Here is a 19,745-nt window from a genome sequence, read left to right on the forward strand (position 1 = left end):
TAGGATACTGAGAGACAACAAACATTTTCATAAAATTTGTAATTAGAACTAACCCAAAATATGTAACATTCATAAATTAAAATACTATCTTCACTGTGAAATATAAGTTTGAAAATAAGCCACCTCGAACCCGGGATCTAACTTCAAATATACGTGTTTTTTTTGTATAAATGCAGGTTTTCAAAATGACCAGACCTTGCACGGATACATAATTTTTTACTATATCCAGTTGGTATTACTTTTATTATTAAAAAGTTGAGTTTTAAAAACCAACAAAATGTTTTTCTCGCAAAGGTGAGGGGATAATTTTAAATTATAAATCAGTGGGAATGGGTCATTTTTTATTTTACAGATCACAGAACAACAACTCAAAACTTCGCCCAAATTATGACGAGAAACAACATTGTGATAAATTTGTGACGTCCTGTTTGACGGGTCGAAAGCCGATAAACCACCCAAAGGCCAATCTGATTAAACAATTGTTTTTAATTTGTATATTTCTTATTTTTGTTTACTTATAAATATTTTACGTGCCGTATCTCGATCGCCTTGACTACCGATATATTAAAAAATTTAATAACGCAAGTAAAACAAAAAAATATTTATAAATGAACAAAAATAAAAAAATATAAAAACAATGTCGAGATATGGAAAGTTATCGTCACCATGGGAATCATTAAAGGGTGGTGGTTGTCGCACTGCGCATGTGTGCCATTTGTGTTGATAAACATTGATTTTCTCACTATCCGATTCGCTCTGGAAATCACAAGTATTAGTTTTGACCTGTGCGCGGCTTGCACCAATTACCGCCGGTGACTCCTTCGATACCTTCCAACCACTTAAAAATACCTGATTAATATGTCTATAAAGCTTGGTAACATCTCACTTGTTGATCTATGCAGTCCCTCTATCACGACTCTATATTGTCACGTGACTGTGCGACGCCAACAACCGCTATACACACATTCACTGGATGTTTATTGCTAATCCCCCCTAAGACAATGGGCGTTTCGAGACCGGTGATCAAGGGACTGTGATCTGCGCAACCTCAAAGTCGTCACTTTGTTTATATGAGACCCCAATCTGATTCAAATCAGATACTAGTTTTGGCTTTTTTTTTGGTATATTTATTTTATTTTGATCTAGTATTTATTTTTTGAAGTTTTGGTAATTGCGAAAGCCAACAAGGGCAGAATTGAAAAACAAAAAAACAAAATCGAAATCAAAATAAAATAATAAAATAAAAAGGCATTAATAACAAAAGTAATAAAAAATAAAATAACAATAAGTTTATAGCCAAAATAATTAAAGCCCATACACTACATCAGATTTAATCAGATTGATGAGACCCATATCCCGGGCATGCGTGGCGCGACGACCCACGCCTTTAAGTATACAAGTTGCATAACTTACACAATGGCAACAATGGACTTTTTTTGAAGTTCTGAAACCAACCATGGAGGTTTCTACCTCCATGAACCAACCAACAAAGTAAAGTTCGGTGACCCCTATGTCACCACACAAAACATAGGCAATCAAGAACAAGTTGTGTATCTAACCACAGTAGAGGGACTGTGATCTAACAAAATGGCATTGAGGCATGTATTTATAGGTGACATTTTCTTGACAAATCGCTTATATTACGGTTACTAGTAACCGTGCTTATATGACGCCAAAAAAAAGCAATATCGCTCAAAGGGAAACCCTTTGGTTGTTCGATATTTAGAATGTAGTATATCTTCTCAAAAACATTGTTTTTATTGAACAAAGACCACAAACTAACCCAATATTTGCGAACAACCTTCGTGTCAGCTGTTGTCACTCAAGCGCTTCCGCCATTATAAACTATGATCTGGCGGGGCTATTTGGTAAATTATTGCTTTTCTTCACTTTGATTTATAGTTAGGTTTGACGTTGCTGCTGGAACATTTTTTGGTTTTGAATTTTTTCTGGGAATTTACTTATTTTTTTCAAAATGTACGAGAGCTTCTAATGGTCAACTCTGTATTTAAAACGTAAATGCCGGCGAACGATCTTAATTCGTCGAACGAATACGTCTACGTCTGTTGCCATAACAACGTTTTCTTTGTTATTTCACGATAACCCGTAGCCTAGTGTTTAAACATGCTCAAAACTAGTTATCCACATCGCATATATTCATATGTACTTGAAAAATTCAACAAATTATATTTCCCATGACTTATATTGGCAGTGTTGACCTTCCGCTCTCTCGATTATATTCGTATTATTTGTACGTATAATCCGGACCCATCCGTAATGTTGTATATTACATGTATGTCCAAGCCAATAAAATGAACTTTCGTGAACTTTCACACAATAGACTTGTCTTACGAATCGCGCCCTCTAGTGACAAACCCTAAGGGGGAAAATGCATTTGTTACAAGATTTATTTGGCCAAGATAGGCGAGATATTTGTTGGAAAGGGGGAATCCCCAAAACAATGTAAAACTGTGCCTTTTGAAATTATTTCCGCGTCATAAAAAATAAATAGTAGCCGTCGGGATTTCCTTATAAAGTGAAAATAACCAGTGGCGGAATTTGTTTTTGTATATTATAAAAAAATCATGATCATTAACTTAGTCTGGCGATTTTAAAGTTTGGACCCCCCATAAAAAAAATCCTGTGTCCGCCCCTGATAACGAACCCAACCCTAGATGTTAGAACAAAACTCACATAAGAAAATTGCAAGTCAAAGAACATAAAACAAACGACTGACAACAATTGAAAAAAACAATCAACAAAAGTTGACCCCTGTATCATGATCCTATCATGTTGGTGGGAAAAATTATATAAATCAATTTGAAAGTTGAGGTATTATATAAACTATTAGTAATATTATTACATATATATATATTAAAAATCAACAATGTATGGAAAAGGGGCGACATTTTTTTTCGAGAATAATAGGTCCGGGGAATACATCACAGATTTACATTTATTTACATTATATTACAATTATTCATTTATCTCTTATTGTGAGATATGTATTTATTTCATTCATTTACAGTATTTTTAGTATTTCCTGTTTTTTTAGTATTTTCATTTTTTTATTATTATTACATGTATTTGACTTTATTGTATTTTATGTCAAGATCTCAAATGGGATACGATAGCAATAAAGATTTACTTACTTACTTACTTACTTACTTACTTACTTACTTACATGTAATATCTGCACTGAGCATTGGAAACCCGGTGAACAGATCAGGCGGACAATAAAACTAGAGTGAGTTAATGAAATTTACGAGGTAAGCTCTTACACATAAAAGTGATCATTTCTTTTGTCTTTTATCAAGGACACAGTAATGTTATAATTGATCTCGGAATCGACCTCTTTTAAATTTTACATCGATTCTGAGTTTGGACTGCCTTGGGGACTTGGGGTTGCTGACCTCCCAGGCTGACCGGGTGTTCGATTTCATTCGAAAAACATTGCAGTTTTGTTAAATCGGTTATACACATTTTTTAGAATTTTTTTTTCTTTTCTAAAGATGTGTAATGGGAAAAAACTGCTTCCCCAGGTGTGATTTCTCAATGCCAACATAGTGCAGCACTTTCCCAAGTTTATTGACGCCCTCATCGAGAGCGCGTTTGTGCTGGCGATATGCAAATCGCGTCACATGGCAACACCTTATTTGCATACACATACCATGTTAGCGGCATCATTGACAATACTGAGTTGACCCGAACTGATGGATTCACTGTGAAATACTCGCGAATATACGGGAGTGAAAAACAGTAGCAGTGGAAGGAATACATTTTAGCTATTATTAACCGGAGTGTGAACACCAAATATATGCGATTCAGCCGTATTTTTGACGTCTGTCTGCGATATTGAGTTTTTGTTGTGGATACACGAAATGAAGGCAGCCATCTTGAAGCTCGGTGAACAATCGGGGACGCTACATGGGAAGTATTGAAATTCAGTATAAAATCCCAATAGCCGCTCATTTTTTTAACACGAATCCCCAAGATTGCAAGAGTTTTGTAACTTCCCAATTGCGAGGCTCTACAAATCCAGTCGACGTGAAGTCATCTCGCGTGCGACGCATTGTTATGAATTGCTTATCTCATTATTAACATTAGTGAATTATTAGTTGCTATAAAAAAAACGCAATTTTGTTCTGAATTTTAAAGTTTTCATTTGTTTCGCAGGCGAAACATTTTTTTTCGGTGTCGATATCAAATGACGTATATAGCGTGGGAGTGACCAATAACACTCGCAGTTAGTATTTTATATTTATCAAGACATTGCTCTGAAACACAAATGTCATCGGCATCGGGATATTCGTTGCCACCGCTACATAACCTTCCGCACTGGTCGCGGATCACGACGTTGGACAAGGCGAGATATCCAAAACCTTTTATGAAAGATCGTCTACAAGTACTACCACACCCACAGAGTAGACGAGAGATGTCGTTAGAGGACGGTTTTGATATAGCAGACCTTGCAGACATGGACCCTGTGCAGAGAATACAGTACCTGGAAAAAAGCCTGGAATTTCTCAAACAGCAACACCAAGACGTTCTTAAAAGTCTTCATGAAGAAATTGATGGTCTTAAACGAGATAATAAAGGTATAATTTAATGTGGGTGGTTTTGGTGAGGGGTTATATGAGAACAAGATGATTTCCCTGCTTCAGACTTGATTATTTGCTTCCACAATCAGCTTCAGTATGGACTAACATCATTGAAAGAAAAAACAAGGTTATGAGTTGGGTAGATTGGATTAAATCTGTGTGTGTGAGGTTAGGGGTGAAAATGCTTGTTAAGATTGCTAAACATTGTAAGAATGAGAAATACCGTAAATCATTTTATTTTCACTGCTAGAAATGTTTACATTCAGAATTGTATGACATTCATTAGACAATATTTTGTGAAAGTCTCTGACACTCCATGTTAGCTTTCAGAGAGATTTTCACGACTATAAAATTGCTTGATTTTTACTAACGCACAAAATAATATACAGTACCGATACTTACATTAGGTATTAAATATACACATTTGTAATAATCAACATTTCCCATAATGAAAGTTTGACTAAAATTCATAAAATTTAAGTTTATTCAGATTTTGATTCGACTGGTTTAAAGCAGTACACATCAATTTGCTGTGCATTCTCTCATTTTTTTTTTACACAGGATTCAAATGTAACTATCATGTAATACTAGTTTCCGTGGCTACAGTAAAATCTTTATTAGAAGCCTCGATTGCTATTAAAATGGTAAATGTACAATGCAACAGAGATGATGTGGCTTTTATTGGTGCATCTATACATTTGGAACTTTTGGTTCTCAATTGTTTAAAAAGAATGGTTGTAGCCTATATTGGGGATGCAGCTGCTAATACAGATTCTGAAATAATAGAGATCCACTTAGTGAATTTTAAATAAACCAAGACCGTATTTTGCACTGATTTTATTTCCCTACTGTGTCCTCTAATTTGTTATACCGATGAAATTTCATTTGAGGAATCCATAGATCAAACACTGAAACTAAAATTATAATAAGGCCACATCTCCCTAAAAAATTACACAGAAGATTCAATAACTTTAGGTCTGTTTGTAGTTGTTGACAGTTACATATAAATGAGTACAATTTGTTGTCAAGTTAGACAGGCGTCAAAATGGTTCCACTACTAGCATTTTACTACTTTACTTTGAACAAAGGCCACTTTGTGTATAACCAGTCTCAGGTATCAGATGACTATTGAATATTGGTGGAGAGCAAATAAATATTAAATTAAATCTAACCACTTAACACATTTAATTCAAATATTTCTAGAACAAATGCCAGTACATTACGTGTACCGATAGTTTCTGCATGCCAAAATATGTAACAAAGTCATATATAATATATTAATCTTAAATTAATGAGTCAATTTATTTGTAATTATTCTTCATGAACGTTCTTCAATCTTTAAATTATTAATAATAATTGTCTCTAATTGTCACAATTTGTGATATCTTAAAATTCTTTACGCCAAACATGTTTAGTGTTAAAAGGTAGTTTTCTTTGTTGTGACCAGTTGCCACTTTGATATTAAAAGCAGTAATACTTGAATTCTTCCGGACTTCATATTTAATTTGTAAATGGTACCTTTCAGCTTCAAAGTTTCCAGTCAAGCATTAATGCTAAATTATATCTACTGATATTTAAAATTTTTACTCCATGTATTTCAGAAAAAAACCCTGACATTAAATCAAACAATAGCATCTCTCCAGTCTGAACATTTCATTAAAATATTGAAATTAATTAATTAACCGTAGACATTGCAAACAATATGACATTTTATTGAAAATACAAAAAAATGTAGTACTTCAACAAAATACATCTGACAGAAGTCCTAGAATATAGTCGATCACAATTCAGGACCATTTTCTTTGGCAGCTTCAGCTATTGATGCATTATAAATGTGAATTAAAGACGTGAAATTTGTATTCTGTATGCATGTATTGATTGATTCACTGCTGTTGGTAATGAGCTGAATTGAGCACATTAACGTTATGTGTAAAACGTTAAATTTGTTCATATACTCAATTCAAATATGTCTAGAACAAATAATTAATTGCTGGCAAATAAAATTAAAAAGTCTGTTCTCATTGAATTTTTTTTTAGGCGTAATAGTCCTGGCCGAAACATTAAATCTAAACAGTTCAGTTGCTAAGAATGTTTCGCTGTCAGTTGATTTAATTTAGGAGAAAACAACATGTGATAAATATTAGCATTGTTTAGATCACCATCAAATATGTACTCTACATATCCTGAATGCTTACAAGACTCTCACATTTTCATTTACGAGGATACATCCTTCCATTTATGAGAATTTGTTTACAGGTGTCTTTGACTGAAAAATAATGTTTAAAAAAAAATTTCTATACTGTAAAATACTTTATGTTCGCTTGGAATTAATTTTCACTGAGAAAATGATTGATTGAAAATAAAGTCCAGTGAATATACCTTTTTTCTTATATTTTACATTTAACTCGTCTAAAATCAGTGAAAATAACTTTTCAGTGAAAATTAATTCCAGCTAAAATATAGTATTTTACAGTATTTTGACTTTTTAAATTAGTTATTTGAATTCCTAGTAGGCAGATAAAAATAAATATGTAATAATAAACTCAACTTGTGTTTCAAAAAATAAAATGAAAACAAGAAAATTATCAGACTGCTAATTGTAAACAAGAGAAATGATTGACTATTTTAAACTCCTTATGTTTTTTTGTATTCACAGATTTACATTTCAAACTAGTCATGGCAAAAGGTATAACTCCTAAAAAAGGTAAGTTTATGGTGTGACATGTAGTTTTCACACTGTAAAGCATGTAAATTTTCACTGCAATTTGATGATGGCAGTGACATTCATGAGGACAAATTTGCACAAAAGTTGCTATGACAACATGTATTTAAGACCCCAGTGAAAAGTCGTTGTGACTACACGTCTTCAGGATCCCAGTGTAAAGTTGATGTGACTACATGACCTCCCAGGACCCTGCTACAAAGTTTTGCAAGTCTCATCGACTCACGAAAATCCCTCCCGTGCAAAATAATTAGGTTTACTTTTAAGATAGAAACCATTTCTAGAAATTTACTTATTTGTGGATTTAGATAGACATGTACAACACGTGTAAGTTACAATGTTTCAACAAAATTTACACAAGGACTATGATGAAAAAACTTTAAAAAATATCCTACTGTTAATTGATCCCCTACTCTTTCTTGTAGTCATTATTGCTAGAATTCAGTATTTCTTTTATGTTTCCAGTTCTGCAGTCTGATTACCAAAATTATATTCTTATAAATTATTTGACTGTTTTTCTGCTAATAATTTAGACAACCCCAAAATAGTTATTTATTCATGGGCAAATTAGTAGAATTGCTTGGATGCTTAAACATTGTGCATTCTTTTAATATAGTTTTTTTTTTGTTTTTTTTTTTTTAAGAATTAAGTGAGGTGTCACTCCGTTCAAGAGATGCCAGTAGTAGCAGTAGTCGATCACAAGGTGAGTGTTTACAACATGGGTGTCATAAGATTAATAAAGTATATAAAGCAGCTTCCTACAATGAGCATTCTGGGATGAAATCTGAGTGATCCACACTTGGGGACTGTCCACAATTGTAGTCACACGTATTGTCCCACCAGAGAGGTACCTCATGGTAATCTGCAGCTTTTTCAATGCACACTAACATTTGGCATTTTTATATTGCAACAAACCCTGCGACACTGAATGCACAAATATAAAATGACCTTATAATACTATTTTCTCCCCCACTGCCTGCAATGTCACGCCCGTGATTTATCATAACTGTTTTTATGTATAGACGTTATCCATCTAGAGACATTTCACTGCAGCCACCATACAATAGATTATTCAATATCTGTGTCATGAGAACCTCTCCCAAGGGCTGCTACCATTATTGAGTTCCAAAGGACATTGTCCAAGAAACATTTTCAATAGAAACTTTTTTCCCCCTAGTGATCGAATACGACTGTAGACATGGTTTTCTATTGTGTTGTTCTGGGTGGATTATTTTTTTAATGATACATATAATACCACTACTGCTACTAATTCGCACAATCCATCCTTTGAGCTCTATCCCCAATTATTCTGTCCAGTTTTCGTCTCTTTGTAAAAATTTATCATTCGCACTCTTAGTTTAATAGAACCAATGTGTTGATGTTTAAATGGTTAAATTGGACTACTCTTCTTCTTCTGCAATCATTAGTGTGTTTTTTTCTAAAAAGCGACAGGTGGCTAAATTAATAGTATTGTTTGTATACCAGTTGAATGTCAATTTAGCCATTGGAGGACTGAAAATCAGATAATGCCCCCACCCCCCACCCCTGTTGCTGAAAATAACAATCAAGATTGTACTGTATTTTGATTACACTACACTTTTTAATCACCCGTGTAAAATTGAATGCGCCTGTTGTGTGTCAATGTTCTCTGTGAGTGTTGTTGACAATGATGTGAAATCTGTGTGTTATTGGAGAGGAACAAAGCCATGCTCCACAGAACCGCTTAATTACTTGTGAAAAGTGAGTAGTTTAGTTACCAAAGAGCCCCCAGTATTGGATTACATTAACATCGTTGCCATGGTAAATCTATGTTTATTTTGAACACTCCCAGTCAACTTGTGCTTTGTTGTTCCTGTATGCATGAAGTTACCACTGTTTAAAGCTGATGTGAAAACAAATTTAGTTGAAATGGTTTCATGTGATTTTGTTGTTTGAACACTTTTGTATGCATTTTATTAAAGAGAGAATTTTTTTTTCTTGTCCTTTCCTTGCCCATGGTTCTCCTTGTTTTATGTAGATAATTCCCCTTTCTACTTAATAGCATGGTCTATGTCTTCTATGTATGTCTTCTGTTCACTTAGTTTGATTAAGCTTAACCTGAAAACGTAGAAATTGGCAGTTTGTACACATAAAATTCAGAAACAAATTACTACATAATGAATACTTCATTATAAATTTAATCAATAGTTTTAACATAAAAGACATAATTTTCCATTGCCAACAAGTCTTGATTAAACTTTTTGTGTGGAATGTGAATAAAGTTGATTTGGGGCAAGATTAAAATTCTGTATTAAATAAGATATTAAAGTAGAAGGAAAAGTATTCAGGTTAAAAATCAAACAACACCTGTGTCAACAAAGATATTTAAAAAAATAACTACAAATTTTTGTCATTCTGGTCACTGTATATATTGCCTTTTTACAATCTAATCTAAATGCCCCTGTTTGTTGCTTATCAAATGCATGATAGAATTCGCATTTACAGTAATTGCAGATCTTGAAGGCGTCATACTGCTTTGTTATAGTGGGGAAAGTTGACGGTGTTGAAAAAAGGGTTTTGGAGTTGCATGACTTGTTTCTGTCTGTTAACAACTCTGCATGTGACAACCAGTGAATAGGTTTAGAGAGAAAGTTGTCTAGGTTGCTATAATTGAAAACTATGTCAGAATGACTCGTGATTATATACAAGTGAAAAATCAATATACTTTTTTTTTTGCGAGTTTAGGGAGTTCATGCAGTGGTTAACATTGAATATTAGACCTGTCAACCACCTCTTAGTGTTAAAGATCTCGGGTGTAGCCTTTTGTTGCTTTGAGGTTTCATGGGATAAACTGCAGGCAAAACAGTTCTTTTCATGTTACTGTGGCTTTTGTATGCCCTGCACGTACATATGTGGGCCGTAATGTTGGTGACCTCAAAAGCTGTAATTTGATTTCATTGCAAAGAGACATCGATATCATGCCTGCTTTAAGTTATGTTGAATAAATAATATAAAACATTGTTGACCAATTATGTGTGTCAGTAAGTACCCCTACCTTTACGACTTTTGTCTTGTTTTGTTGTCACATGGAAAATTACAGATTGTGTTTGTTTGTTTTCTCTTGAATATTCTCAAAGACAGAGCTACATGTACATCATGATTCCCAAACTGTGCCAGGACCAATCACAAACAAATATAGACAATAAATTTTTGAATTAACATCTCTGTTTTCCCCTATGCTAACTAACTTTCTCGCACGCTAACCAACAAATCTTTTGTCTTCTACTGTCTGAAAATTATTTAGTTTAATATACACTCAAGTTTGTAAATCCAAACCTAATTCTATAACCATCTAGCCAATCAGAGAAACTTTTTTTTGTTTTTTAGGCTTTAATAACCACTCAAATTGTGGCTTTTATAGACATTCAGAAATGGTGCAACTTTATTTCGGAGCAGTTCTGTTACGATTTATTATTCATCCCAGCAAAGAATAGTTTTCTGAAAAGTATAAAAAAATTTTTAGGTTTTTAAGCAGTGGTTTATAGTTATGAAATGACACAATCCAGACGAACAAGATATTTATACAGGTGTATAAATTCAACTATTATTTTATCTCTTCACCATACAAGTTCAGTTAATTCTGTCTAACCTGAACATTGACACGATTGAAAAAATGTTTCAATTTGGAGAGGTCTTATAAATGTATATGCACTTTTATGAATAAAATCGATTTGAATTGATTTCACTGTATTTTTAATGTTTCACTTTCATAGCATTCATACATTGTAGGGCTTTATTGGGGTTTGATGGTCTGAATTTGTGCATATTGTGGGCAATACATGATAAACAGGAAAATTGCGTTGGTAGTATAAACACAGACTTACCGGTACATAAAAAGACCACTGTAGTTTATGGTAACGGTTGGGAAAACCTTGTCATGATTATAATGGAAGGAAGAGTTATGGCTTCATGGTTCAAAAGTTTTACTGATATGTTATTCAAGTCAGGCATGATGACATTTGTAGTTCAAAGTGTCATGACATTAATTTGATAATTTGGTTGCCATGAAACGATCTTTTGGGGCTCCTCTACTCTAGGATTTCATAATAGGAATGTGACAAGCAAACCATGGCATTTCTATCAATAGTTCTTCTTGATTCAACAACAGTATTTCCCTGCTCTTTTAGCTTATTTACCCCGAATCTCAATTTTAATAGGTCCAGGTGAAGATTGTATGTCATCTGTTTCATGCGTTTGTTATTGGATGTCGAAAATGAATGAAATATTTTTGTCTTTTGATATTATGACTATTAAAAAACATAATTGATTTGCTGCACACAGACATAACATGTGCTGTACTGTCTGTGTTTTGAAATCATGCTTACTATACCATTACGTGATATGGCTGGTAATGTTGCAAACAATCAAAGAAATTAGCTAGCTGACTGAATGGCTTGATATTCAGAGATATGCAAAATAAAATACTAATGGTTTGGAAAGCTTGTTCTGTGAAAATTAAACTTTTCTTGGCTCTAGTTAGTAAGTGTAATATTTTAATTACAGGTGATATTACAGTATATTCGACAAATATCGCAATCCCATAATTACTTGTCAATGTTTTTTCTTGCAGCACAAAAAATAGATGAATTGAAGAAATTATTTCTTGAAGAAGAAATTGATAATCTGAGGTACGCTTTGCGAGATGCTCGTAGTCACAATGCTTATCTTCAACAGATAGTAGAGCAAACATTAACGAAAAGGTAAGCAACAACACAAATTTGGAGTTAACAGTGCCTAATCACTTCCTGGGGTCATTGCTATGGTGAACACTCTTGGCTGTATCCGCAGAAACATTTGACACCTGATTGCTTTCGGTTTGTGGTGTTTATTAGTTGTTGCTATCACCATGGTTGCACCATTAGTAATTATGCTGTTGTGACATTTCAGTGGAAAGTTTGTTTTGTGTTGCTAGGCTGGTATGCACTCCTCCCGTGGCATTGTCATGCTAGTTCCGTTTCACATCGTTGTCAGGCTGCTACAAATAAAGATGATACAAAGCTAACTTTGTTGTACAGTGTTCTCATGCTTGATACAAAGTTCACTTTGTCATTGGCGTCGTTAGACTATCCTTGCAGCCAAATACCAGCTTAGCATCATACAACAATTCCTGTGTCCTAGAGTAGCATTGTAGCTCCAATGTGTTGTGCTTTCCTTCCATCAATGTGCTGTTCTAGTTTTTAATATACCATAGCCACTCTAATAATTTGTCTAAACAGAAAGACAGAAGCAATATCTTTCGTAGGTAGGTAAATTACTAGATTGGTTATGGTATTTGTGTGTTTGTTTTTTTATTCAAACATTCCTGCAGACAAGTGGGATTCCCGGTATATGCGATTTATTTTACGACTTAGGTAATTATGTACGGTATGTGACAAAGATTCAAAGATTTAGTTTTATACAAAGTACTTAAAGTGATTATTAGAAAAATGGTTGTGAAGATATGCTATTTAAAGTTATAACATGTATGTTAAAAAATGGTATGTTCATCCTCCATTTTGAAAATACCGCTCAGGTTGAGCACTGAATTTAATTTGGTTGTGAGTACTTTAAAATTCATGTTCACATGTTTTGTATTGATATTCAATTTTGATGGTCAAAATTAAATCAAAGCACAAAGCAATTATTTATCACACGCTTTCACATTTTTCCGCATATCACCGCTACAGATATTATAATGTCACATACGGTAACACACCTTGTCTGCTCCTGATAACCCAATAGTATCCTCTGTTTATTTATTTATTCTCTTGTACTTCAAAAATCCTATTACATGTGTGTGTTCGATCGAAATCAAAATATAATGTTATAGTGCAATCTTTTTGTATACAAAGTCGAACAACATGCCACAAAACTTTATTGATTTTACCCCCCTCCCAATGTCAGTCGAAAACAAATTACTTGCTTATTTGACAAACTTATAAATAGATAAATCACCTTGTGTTATAGTTTATAGAAATTTAATGACGTTGTTTGATACTGATTACATACTTTTGAAATGTCTTGAGCAGACCTGTTGGCTTATTTTAGGTTTCGCACCTCAATTAGAATTTGTATCAAGACGCGGGCAGGGTCACATAGGCATCCCTGTAATCCGCTCAATTTATTTAACAACTTTTTGCAAGGGTTAGCATGCTGTCTTCATTTAATAAGATACCACAATGATCATGCATTAGATTTGAAAGTTGAATTTTAGCGGAAACCAATTGGTTTTGAAATGGTGGGCTGATGCACTGTATATTCAACATTTCCAATCTCAATTTGTAGTTCGATCATTTTGGAACATCTGTGATGATGCTGATGGCTCTATTTGCAAAATACTGGTAGACCTGCTATTTAAGTTTTCACATTGTCCTTTATAGGATGTTTAAATTGTAGTATGAGACCTGATGTCATTAGTCTTTTCCCCCCAAGTAAACAAGGCTGGTAACCAAGAGGAAAATTTACTGGGCAGATTTGTGCGGACTACACAACAATTGTAGATCAAAAACTAATCTAATCTCTGTAAAATGTATTCAAAAGAGGTTTGCAAACTAAAAAATATTATTGTTAAATGAAATAATTATTTTGTCTTTAAAGCACTGTTTATCAACTCGTGTTTGGCTGAAAATTGATAATTAGTTTTACCATACTCTGCAAGGTAATTCTGATAATGTTTAACATAGTTTGAAATTGTTGACACAGGCCATGATATAACCACCCCAACTTCAGTGTAAGCCATGATACAATCACCTTTCCTCAGTGCACAGGCCATATGATACAACCACCTACCCTCCCCTCCAGTGTTACAGGGCATGATATAACCTTCTCACCTTCATTGTACAAGGCATGATACAAACACCTCACCTTAAATGTACACATGTACATGCCATGATACAAACACCCCACCCTCATTGCACAAGGCATGACCACATTATCTCTTATGTACAGGCCATGATATAACTACTTCACCTCCAGTGTACAGGCAAGTTTAGGTTGTGATATGACACATTCATTTCGCCTTCAGTATACAGACTGTGATATAACCACTTTTATTAGCTCCAACGTCGACTTTGTCGAGCGGAGCTTATCATATGAGTGATTGTCCGTCGTCGTCCGTGTCAATGTTTTACTTTTTCGACTTCTTCTTGAAAACTACAAGCCTGAATGCTTTGATACTTGGTGTATATGTACCTTGGGTAGACCTCTCTTAGGTTTGTTCATTTCATGTTGATATCTTCAATTCTCTAATTTTGGTGAATATTTTTGTCATTTTTGGTAAAAAGTGATATTTTCGACTTCTTGTTAAAAACCGCAAGTCCAATTGCTTTGATACTACATATATAGGTACTACATGTGGACCTCTCTCAGATTTGTTCATTTCGTGATGATATCTTCAATTCTCTAATTTTGGTGAATATTTTTGTAATTTTTGGTAAAAAGTGATATTTTCGACTTCTTGTTAAAAACCAAAAGTTCAATTGCTTTGATATTACATATATAGATACTACATGTAGACCTTTCTCAGATTTGTTCATTTTGTGATGATATCTTCAGTTCTCTAATTTTGGTGAATATTTTTGTCATTTTTGGTAAAAAGTGATATTTTCAACTTCTTGTTGAAAACTGTAAGTCCGATTGCTTTGATATTACATATATAGGTACTACATGTGGACCTCTCTCAGATTTGTTTGTTTTGTGATGATATCTTCAATTCTCTATTTATTTTGGTGAATATTTTTGTAATTTTTGGTAAAAAGTGATATTTTCGACTTCTTGTTAAAAACTGTAAGTCCGATTGCTTTGATACTATTCATATTGTTCATTTTCTAATGATGTCTTCAGTTCTTTAATTGAAATGTGCATTGCTAACAGCGGAGCTATCTCAGCCGATAGGCTGCTTGTTTTTCCAGTGTTGTTCTTTTGCTTATATTCACTTTTCCCTTCAACAGTTACATGATTATTTCCACCCCTTCCTTTGGTTTGTGCATAATAATAACCACCTTTTTCAGTACTCTGCCCTTAATGTGCAATAATTATCTCTCCACCGGTGCTCTCTTCATTCTATTATTTATCTACAGAGGTAGTATTTCTGAGATAGCAAAGCCATCAAGGCCCCATTCACAGTTGCAATTAGCAGTAGAAGCATTGAATCCATCATTGGAACCATTGCAAGTACATCCAAAATCACAGCCACCTAGACCACCCACACTAGAAGAATGTGAAATGATCATTAGGCATTTCCAAAGGCAAAATGATAAACAATCACATGAGGTAAGTATCTTTTGTTTCTTGTGCTCCAGGTCCTGAAGAATAATCATTGTAGATGCTAGTTTGCTGGGTCAAATACTTCATGTCTTTCTTACTTAGAGTCAAGTAGAATCATTGTATATGCCAGTCTGCTGGGCCCAGACACTTATCGTCTTCCTTGCTTGAAGTCCAGTAGAATCATTGTAGATGCCAGTCAGCTGGGTCCAGACACTTCTCGTCTTCTTTGCTTCAAGGCCAGTAGACTCATTGTAGATGCCAGTCAGCTGGGTCCAGACACTTCTCGTCTTCTTTGCTTCAAGGCCAGTAGACTCATTGTAGATGCCAGTCAGCTGGGTCCAGACACTTCTCGTCTTCTTTGCTTCAAGGCCAGTAGACTCATTGTAGATGCCAGTCAGCTGGGCCCAGACACTTCTCGTCTTCTTTGCTTCAAGTCCAGTAGAATCATTGTAGATGCCAGTCAGCTGGGTCCAGACACTTCTCGTCTTCTTTGCTTCAAGGCTAGTAGAATCATTGTAGATGCCAGTCAGCTGGGTCCAGACACTTCTCGTCTTCTTTGCTTCAAGGCAGTAGAATCATTGTAGATGCCAGTCTGCTGGGCCCAGGCACTTCTTGTCTTCCTTGCTTGAAGTCCAGTAGAATCATTGTAGATGCCAGTCAGCTGGGTCCAGACACTTCTCGTCTTCTTTGCTTCAAGTCCAGTAGAATCATTGTAGATGCCAGTCAGCTGGGTCCAGACACTTCTCGTCTTCTTTGCTTCAAGTCCAGTAGAATCATTGTAGATGCCAGTCTGCTTGGCCCAGACACTTATTGTCTTCCTTGCTTCAAGTCCAGTAGAATCATTGTAGATGCCAGTCTGCTTGGCCCAGACACTTATTGTCTTCCTTGCTTCAAGTCCAGTAGAATCATTGTAGATGCCAGTCTGCTTGGCCCAGACACTTATTGTCTTCTTTGCTTCAAGGCCAGTAGAATCATTGTAGATGCCAGTCAGCTGGGCCCAGACACTTCTCGTCTTCCTTGCTTCAAGGCCAGTAGAATCATTGTAGATGCCAGTCAGCTGGGTCCAGACACTTCTCGTCTTCTTTGCTTCAAGGCCAGTAGAATAATCAAAAAAATAATCAGAACCAGTTTTCCTGTGATACCAATTCCTAATTAGACATGTTTATGTTGTCTTCCACAGTTAATGAGATTAAAAGCAGACCTAAAAGATGTTCTTTATTCACATAAATGGACACCTGACGCATATTTATTAGCTAAAGCATATGTAGCAGCAGAAGAAGGAGATCACGATCCACTAACAGGGTAAGTCTTATAATATATAGAGATGCACAATTTACATTAAGCCCTCCAATCTATATCTCTCTCCAGGGGTGATAAAAGTTGCTTTTCAAGATATTTTTATATCTTTATTGATGTTTTAGGACAGTATACCATTTTCGGTTCACTGCGAGATCCTGCGTAATGTGTGAAATTGGTTGTTGAAAATTGAACAGGACAAAGCAAAAATCATATCTCTATAGTGGCTTCAAAACATTATGTGGGGTTTGACAAACACAAAACTATTTTTGCCAAATTTCCATTTGTTGATGGACAATTTTGATGAAGTAAGGGTAATTTGGGTTCAAAATAATATCATTTGATTTTTGTGGCAGATGTTTAGTTCACGCCTTTCATGCATTATGCTAGATCTCAGTGAACGGAAAATCACAGATTATCTTGATCCTGATTTCCTCTTCTCCCAAAATTAATCTATGTGCATTGTGTTGAAACATTTGTAAATGAACAAACAAATGGGGAAAGTGAAATTATCAACAGCATTCAGACAAGCAGTTTTGTTGTTTATAATGTAGTACATTTTTCAGGTTGTTGCTCATTAATTATGCCATGTTTGACACCCCTTCGATTATCAGTTTCCTAGGAAACAATAATCCCTTGAACTGAATACCTATTGGCATATCTATCCCGACCTTCCTGTTAAAACCACTTTTGAGCTTTTAATACTTTGTTTTCTTTGTCCCTAGGGCTGCTAAATTGCCAAAAATACCGTTCAAGGGCCAATCACGGAAACTTCCCGAAGCAGCATTTCAAACTAGAGAGCATGTCAGCCTACCTGCTTTGAAACAGACCATGGGGAACAAAGTGGTGGATCGAAAGAAACGCGTTGAAGGACTTAAAAAACAAAGACAGCGTAAAGAAGTTGTTTTGTAGATTGAGATGTTTTATTCTTTATTTTTGTCACTTTCCCGTACTTTGTGTGTGCTTTGCTTATCCAATGCGCAGTGGAACATATTTATTTGAAGATTGATCTTGTTTTTCTCACAGCAAATTAAAATATTTTGCACAAAATGAAACAAGATTATCTGTTCAAAACAGTAGTATCACATCAACTTTGGTCACAAGGTCAACACATGGAATGTAGACAAATGGGGTCAGAGGTCATTCTGAAAAGCAGTTGGCAGGTGACTTTAACTTTTGTCTAATAGAAAAGGGTGTTTCAGTTCTTTTTTGCAAGAAATGAACTCTCTCCAAATTTGCTGATCACTGAGAAAAAATAATTCATCCACTCAGGTGACTAGTTTGCCAAACTGAGCACAAAAAAGAAATTTATATAATATATATATATATATATACATGTATATCATTGAAATTGTTTTCTTTCCAAACTAGCCAAATTTATTTTACAGGGTGACAACAAAAAGTACAGGATTTAAGATGAGTTCTTTTTTGTCATGCAAATAAGATCCAAGGCATCTTAGTGTTGCGGTATTCAAACAGCTGCCATATTTGCTTTATTAGAAGCGTTATACCTCGAGTAAAAACTTGTATTCTGAATGTGACCCATAGGAACACAACAAAGCAGAATAAGTAAAACTTTTAATGGAGCAAATACCGTTCTGTGATTTTGGAGAGGGAGGGGAAAGTACTGCTGTCAATTTGAACCGTTTCATTTGCATATCAGTATTACTGACTGAGCTTGAATATTTTGTCCTGGGTGCCGAGAATGTACAAGCTTTCTTTCAGAGGAGGGTGCTTTAGTGTTTTCTCTCTTGCTTATAAAATGTAAAAAAAAAAAGGTAGATTGTAGTTTGTTTTATTGTGAATTCTTAGATTGGGTGACCTATAGCATTTTACAAGATGCGTGTACCCTGGATGGCTATGACCTCTTAGTCTTTTTGCGAGAGTGTCCGCACATCAACACAACTGGTAAATAAACATGCCAAGAGGATGGCAGTTAAAATGTGACATGCCTTAGTTGGAAATGTTCAGTAATGTAATTACAAATCATGTATGCAGTGCGGTGCGGTTTTCATAATGCTGTGAAGAAAATTACCCTCTGACAACTGCGACTTCAATATATATCCTAGTTAATGTTCCCTTTGCCACAACCCTCACGTGTCGTTGTAGACATGTACGGTGCAGCAGAATTGACTGGAATCATGAAGTTGTACCAAAAACAAAAATTTTCTGATCAATATCGGATTTCCTACATCTTAGAAGAGAATGTCTACTGATAAATGCATGTACTTCTGGTAAAATGTCACTTTCTTGGCATGGACAATATACTATTGGAATTCCCTGTTACCAGCAATGCTGGAAATGTATATAATAGTGGACACTTGCAGCATGGCAGTTGAAAGTGATGTGATATACAGTGTTGTCAAAGACAAGGTGTTTCTAGTTTGTAAAGTATTCCACTTTTTCTCACAACAATCTTGCATTGGAAAATTGTCATTGAAATTTACAGACATTTAGTACTTGGTCTTTTATTGGTTAATAAGCTTAATTAAAAGGGGCACTTTTTCTGTGTAGAAGGTTTTTAAGCTTTTAGACTTAAGTTAAACATTAAATTATATAGTATATATCAATTGAAAAACTGTCTTGTGTTTTCTTTGTCTATTTTATTGATATTCAAACACTATTCATCGAACATTTCTGCAAGTTTCCAGCATCAAGTCACTGCACGAGATCTTCAACAAAACTATTACAAGTCAAGCTAATGCTTTTAACTGGTTATTCAAAGTCACAATGGGAGTATTTACAGTTAGTGTCTGGCTGTTCCACCATTTCAAGAACTAATTTGATGGGACACACAAGATTAGTTTGCATAATAATTAGCAACTTTTTCAGGTTTTCCATCA

General features: G+C 34.7%; 1 protein-coding gene across 2 annotated transcripts; it reads left to right on the forward strand.

The window, feature by feature from the left end:
• The first annotated feature begins 3,666 nt into the window (after positions 1–3,666).
• On the forward strand, positions 3,667–19,480 carry LOC100377585 (coiled-coil domain-containing protein 74A-like). 2 transcript variants are annotated; one of them, XM_006821030.3, is made up of 7 exons: positions 3,667–4,598; positions 7,258–7,305; positions 7,967–8,026; positions 11,933–12,062; positions 15,420–15,612; positions 16,787–16,908; positions 17,628–19,480. In XM_006821030.3, the coding sequence occupies exons 1-7, from the start codon at positions 4,289–4,291 to the stop codon at positions 17,812–17,814; spliced, it is 1,050 nt and encodes a 349-aa protein (XP_006821093.1). In that variant the 5' UTR covers positions 3,667–4,288; the 3' UTR covers positions 17,815–19,480. The 2 variants fall into 2 exon arrangements, with proteins under 2 accessions (XP_006821093.1, XP_006821094.1); XM_006821031.3 differs by having other exon boundaries at positions 11,933–11,990.
• The last annotated feature ends 265 nt before the right edge of the window (positions 19,481–19,745 follow it).

Source organism: Saccoglossus kowalevskii, chromosome 16, assembly GCF_978046115.1.
Source record: "Saccoglossus kowalevskii chromosome 16, keSacKowa6.1, whole genome shotgun sequence".
Taxonomy (NCBI): Eukaryota; Metazoa; Hemichordata; class Enteropneusta; family Harrimaniidae; genus Saccoglossus; species Saccoglossus kowalevskii.

Coding starts and splice junctions, on each gene's coding strand:
- LOC100377585 (XM_006821030.3), top strand. CDS start 4,289: ATGTCATCGGCATCGGGATATTCGTTGCCACCGCTACATAACCTTCCG. Junction 12,063..15,419: donor GAGCAAACATTAACGAAAAG/GTAAGCAACAAC, acceptor ATTTATCTACAG/AGGTAGTATTTCTGAGATAG. Junction 15,613..16,786: donor ATGATAAACAATCACATGAG/GTAAGTATCTTT, acceptor TGTCTTCCACAG/TTAATGAGATTAAAAGCAGA.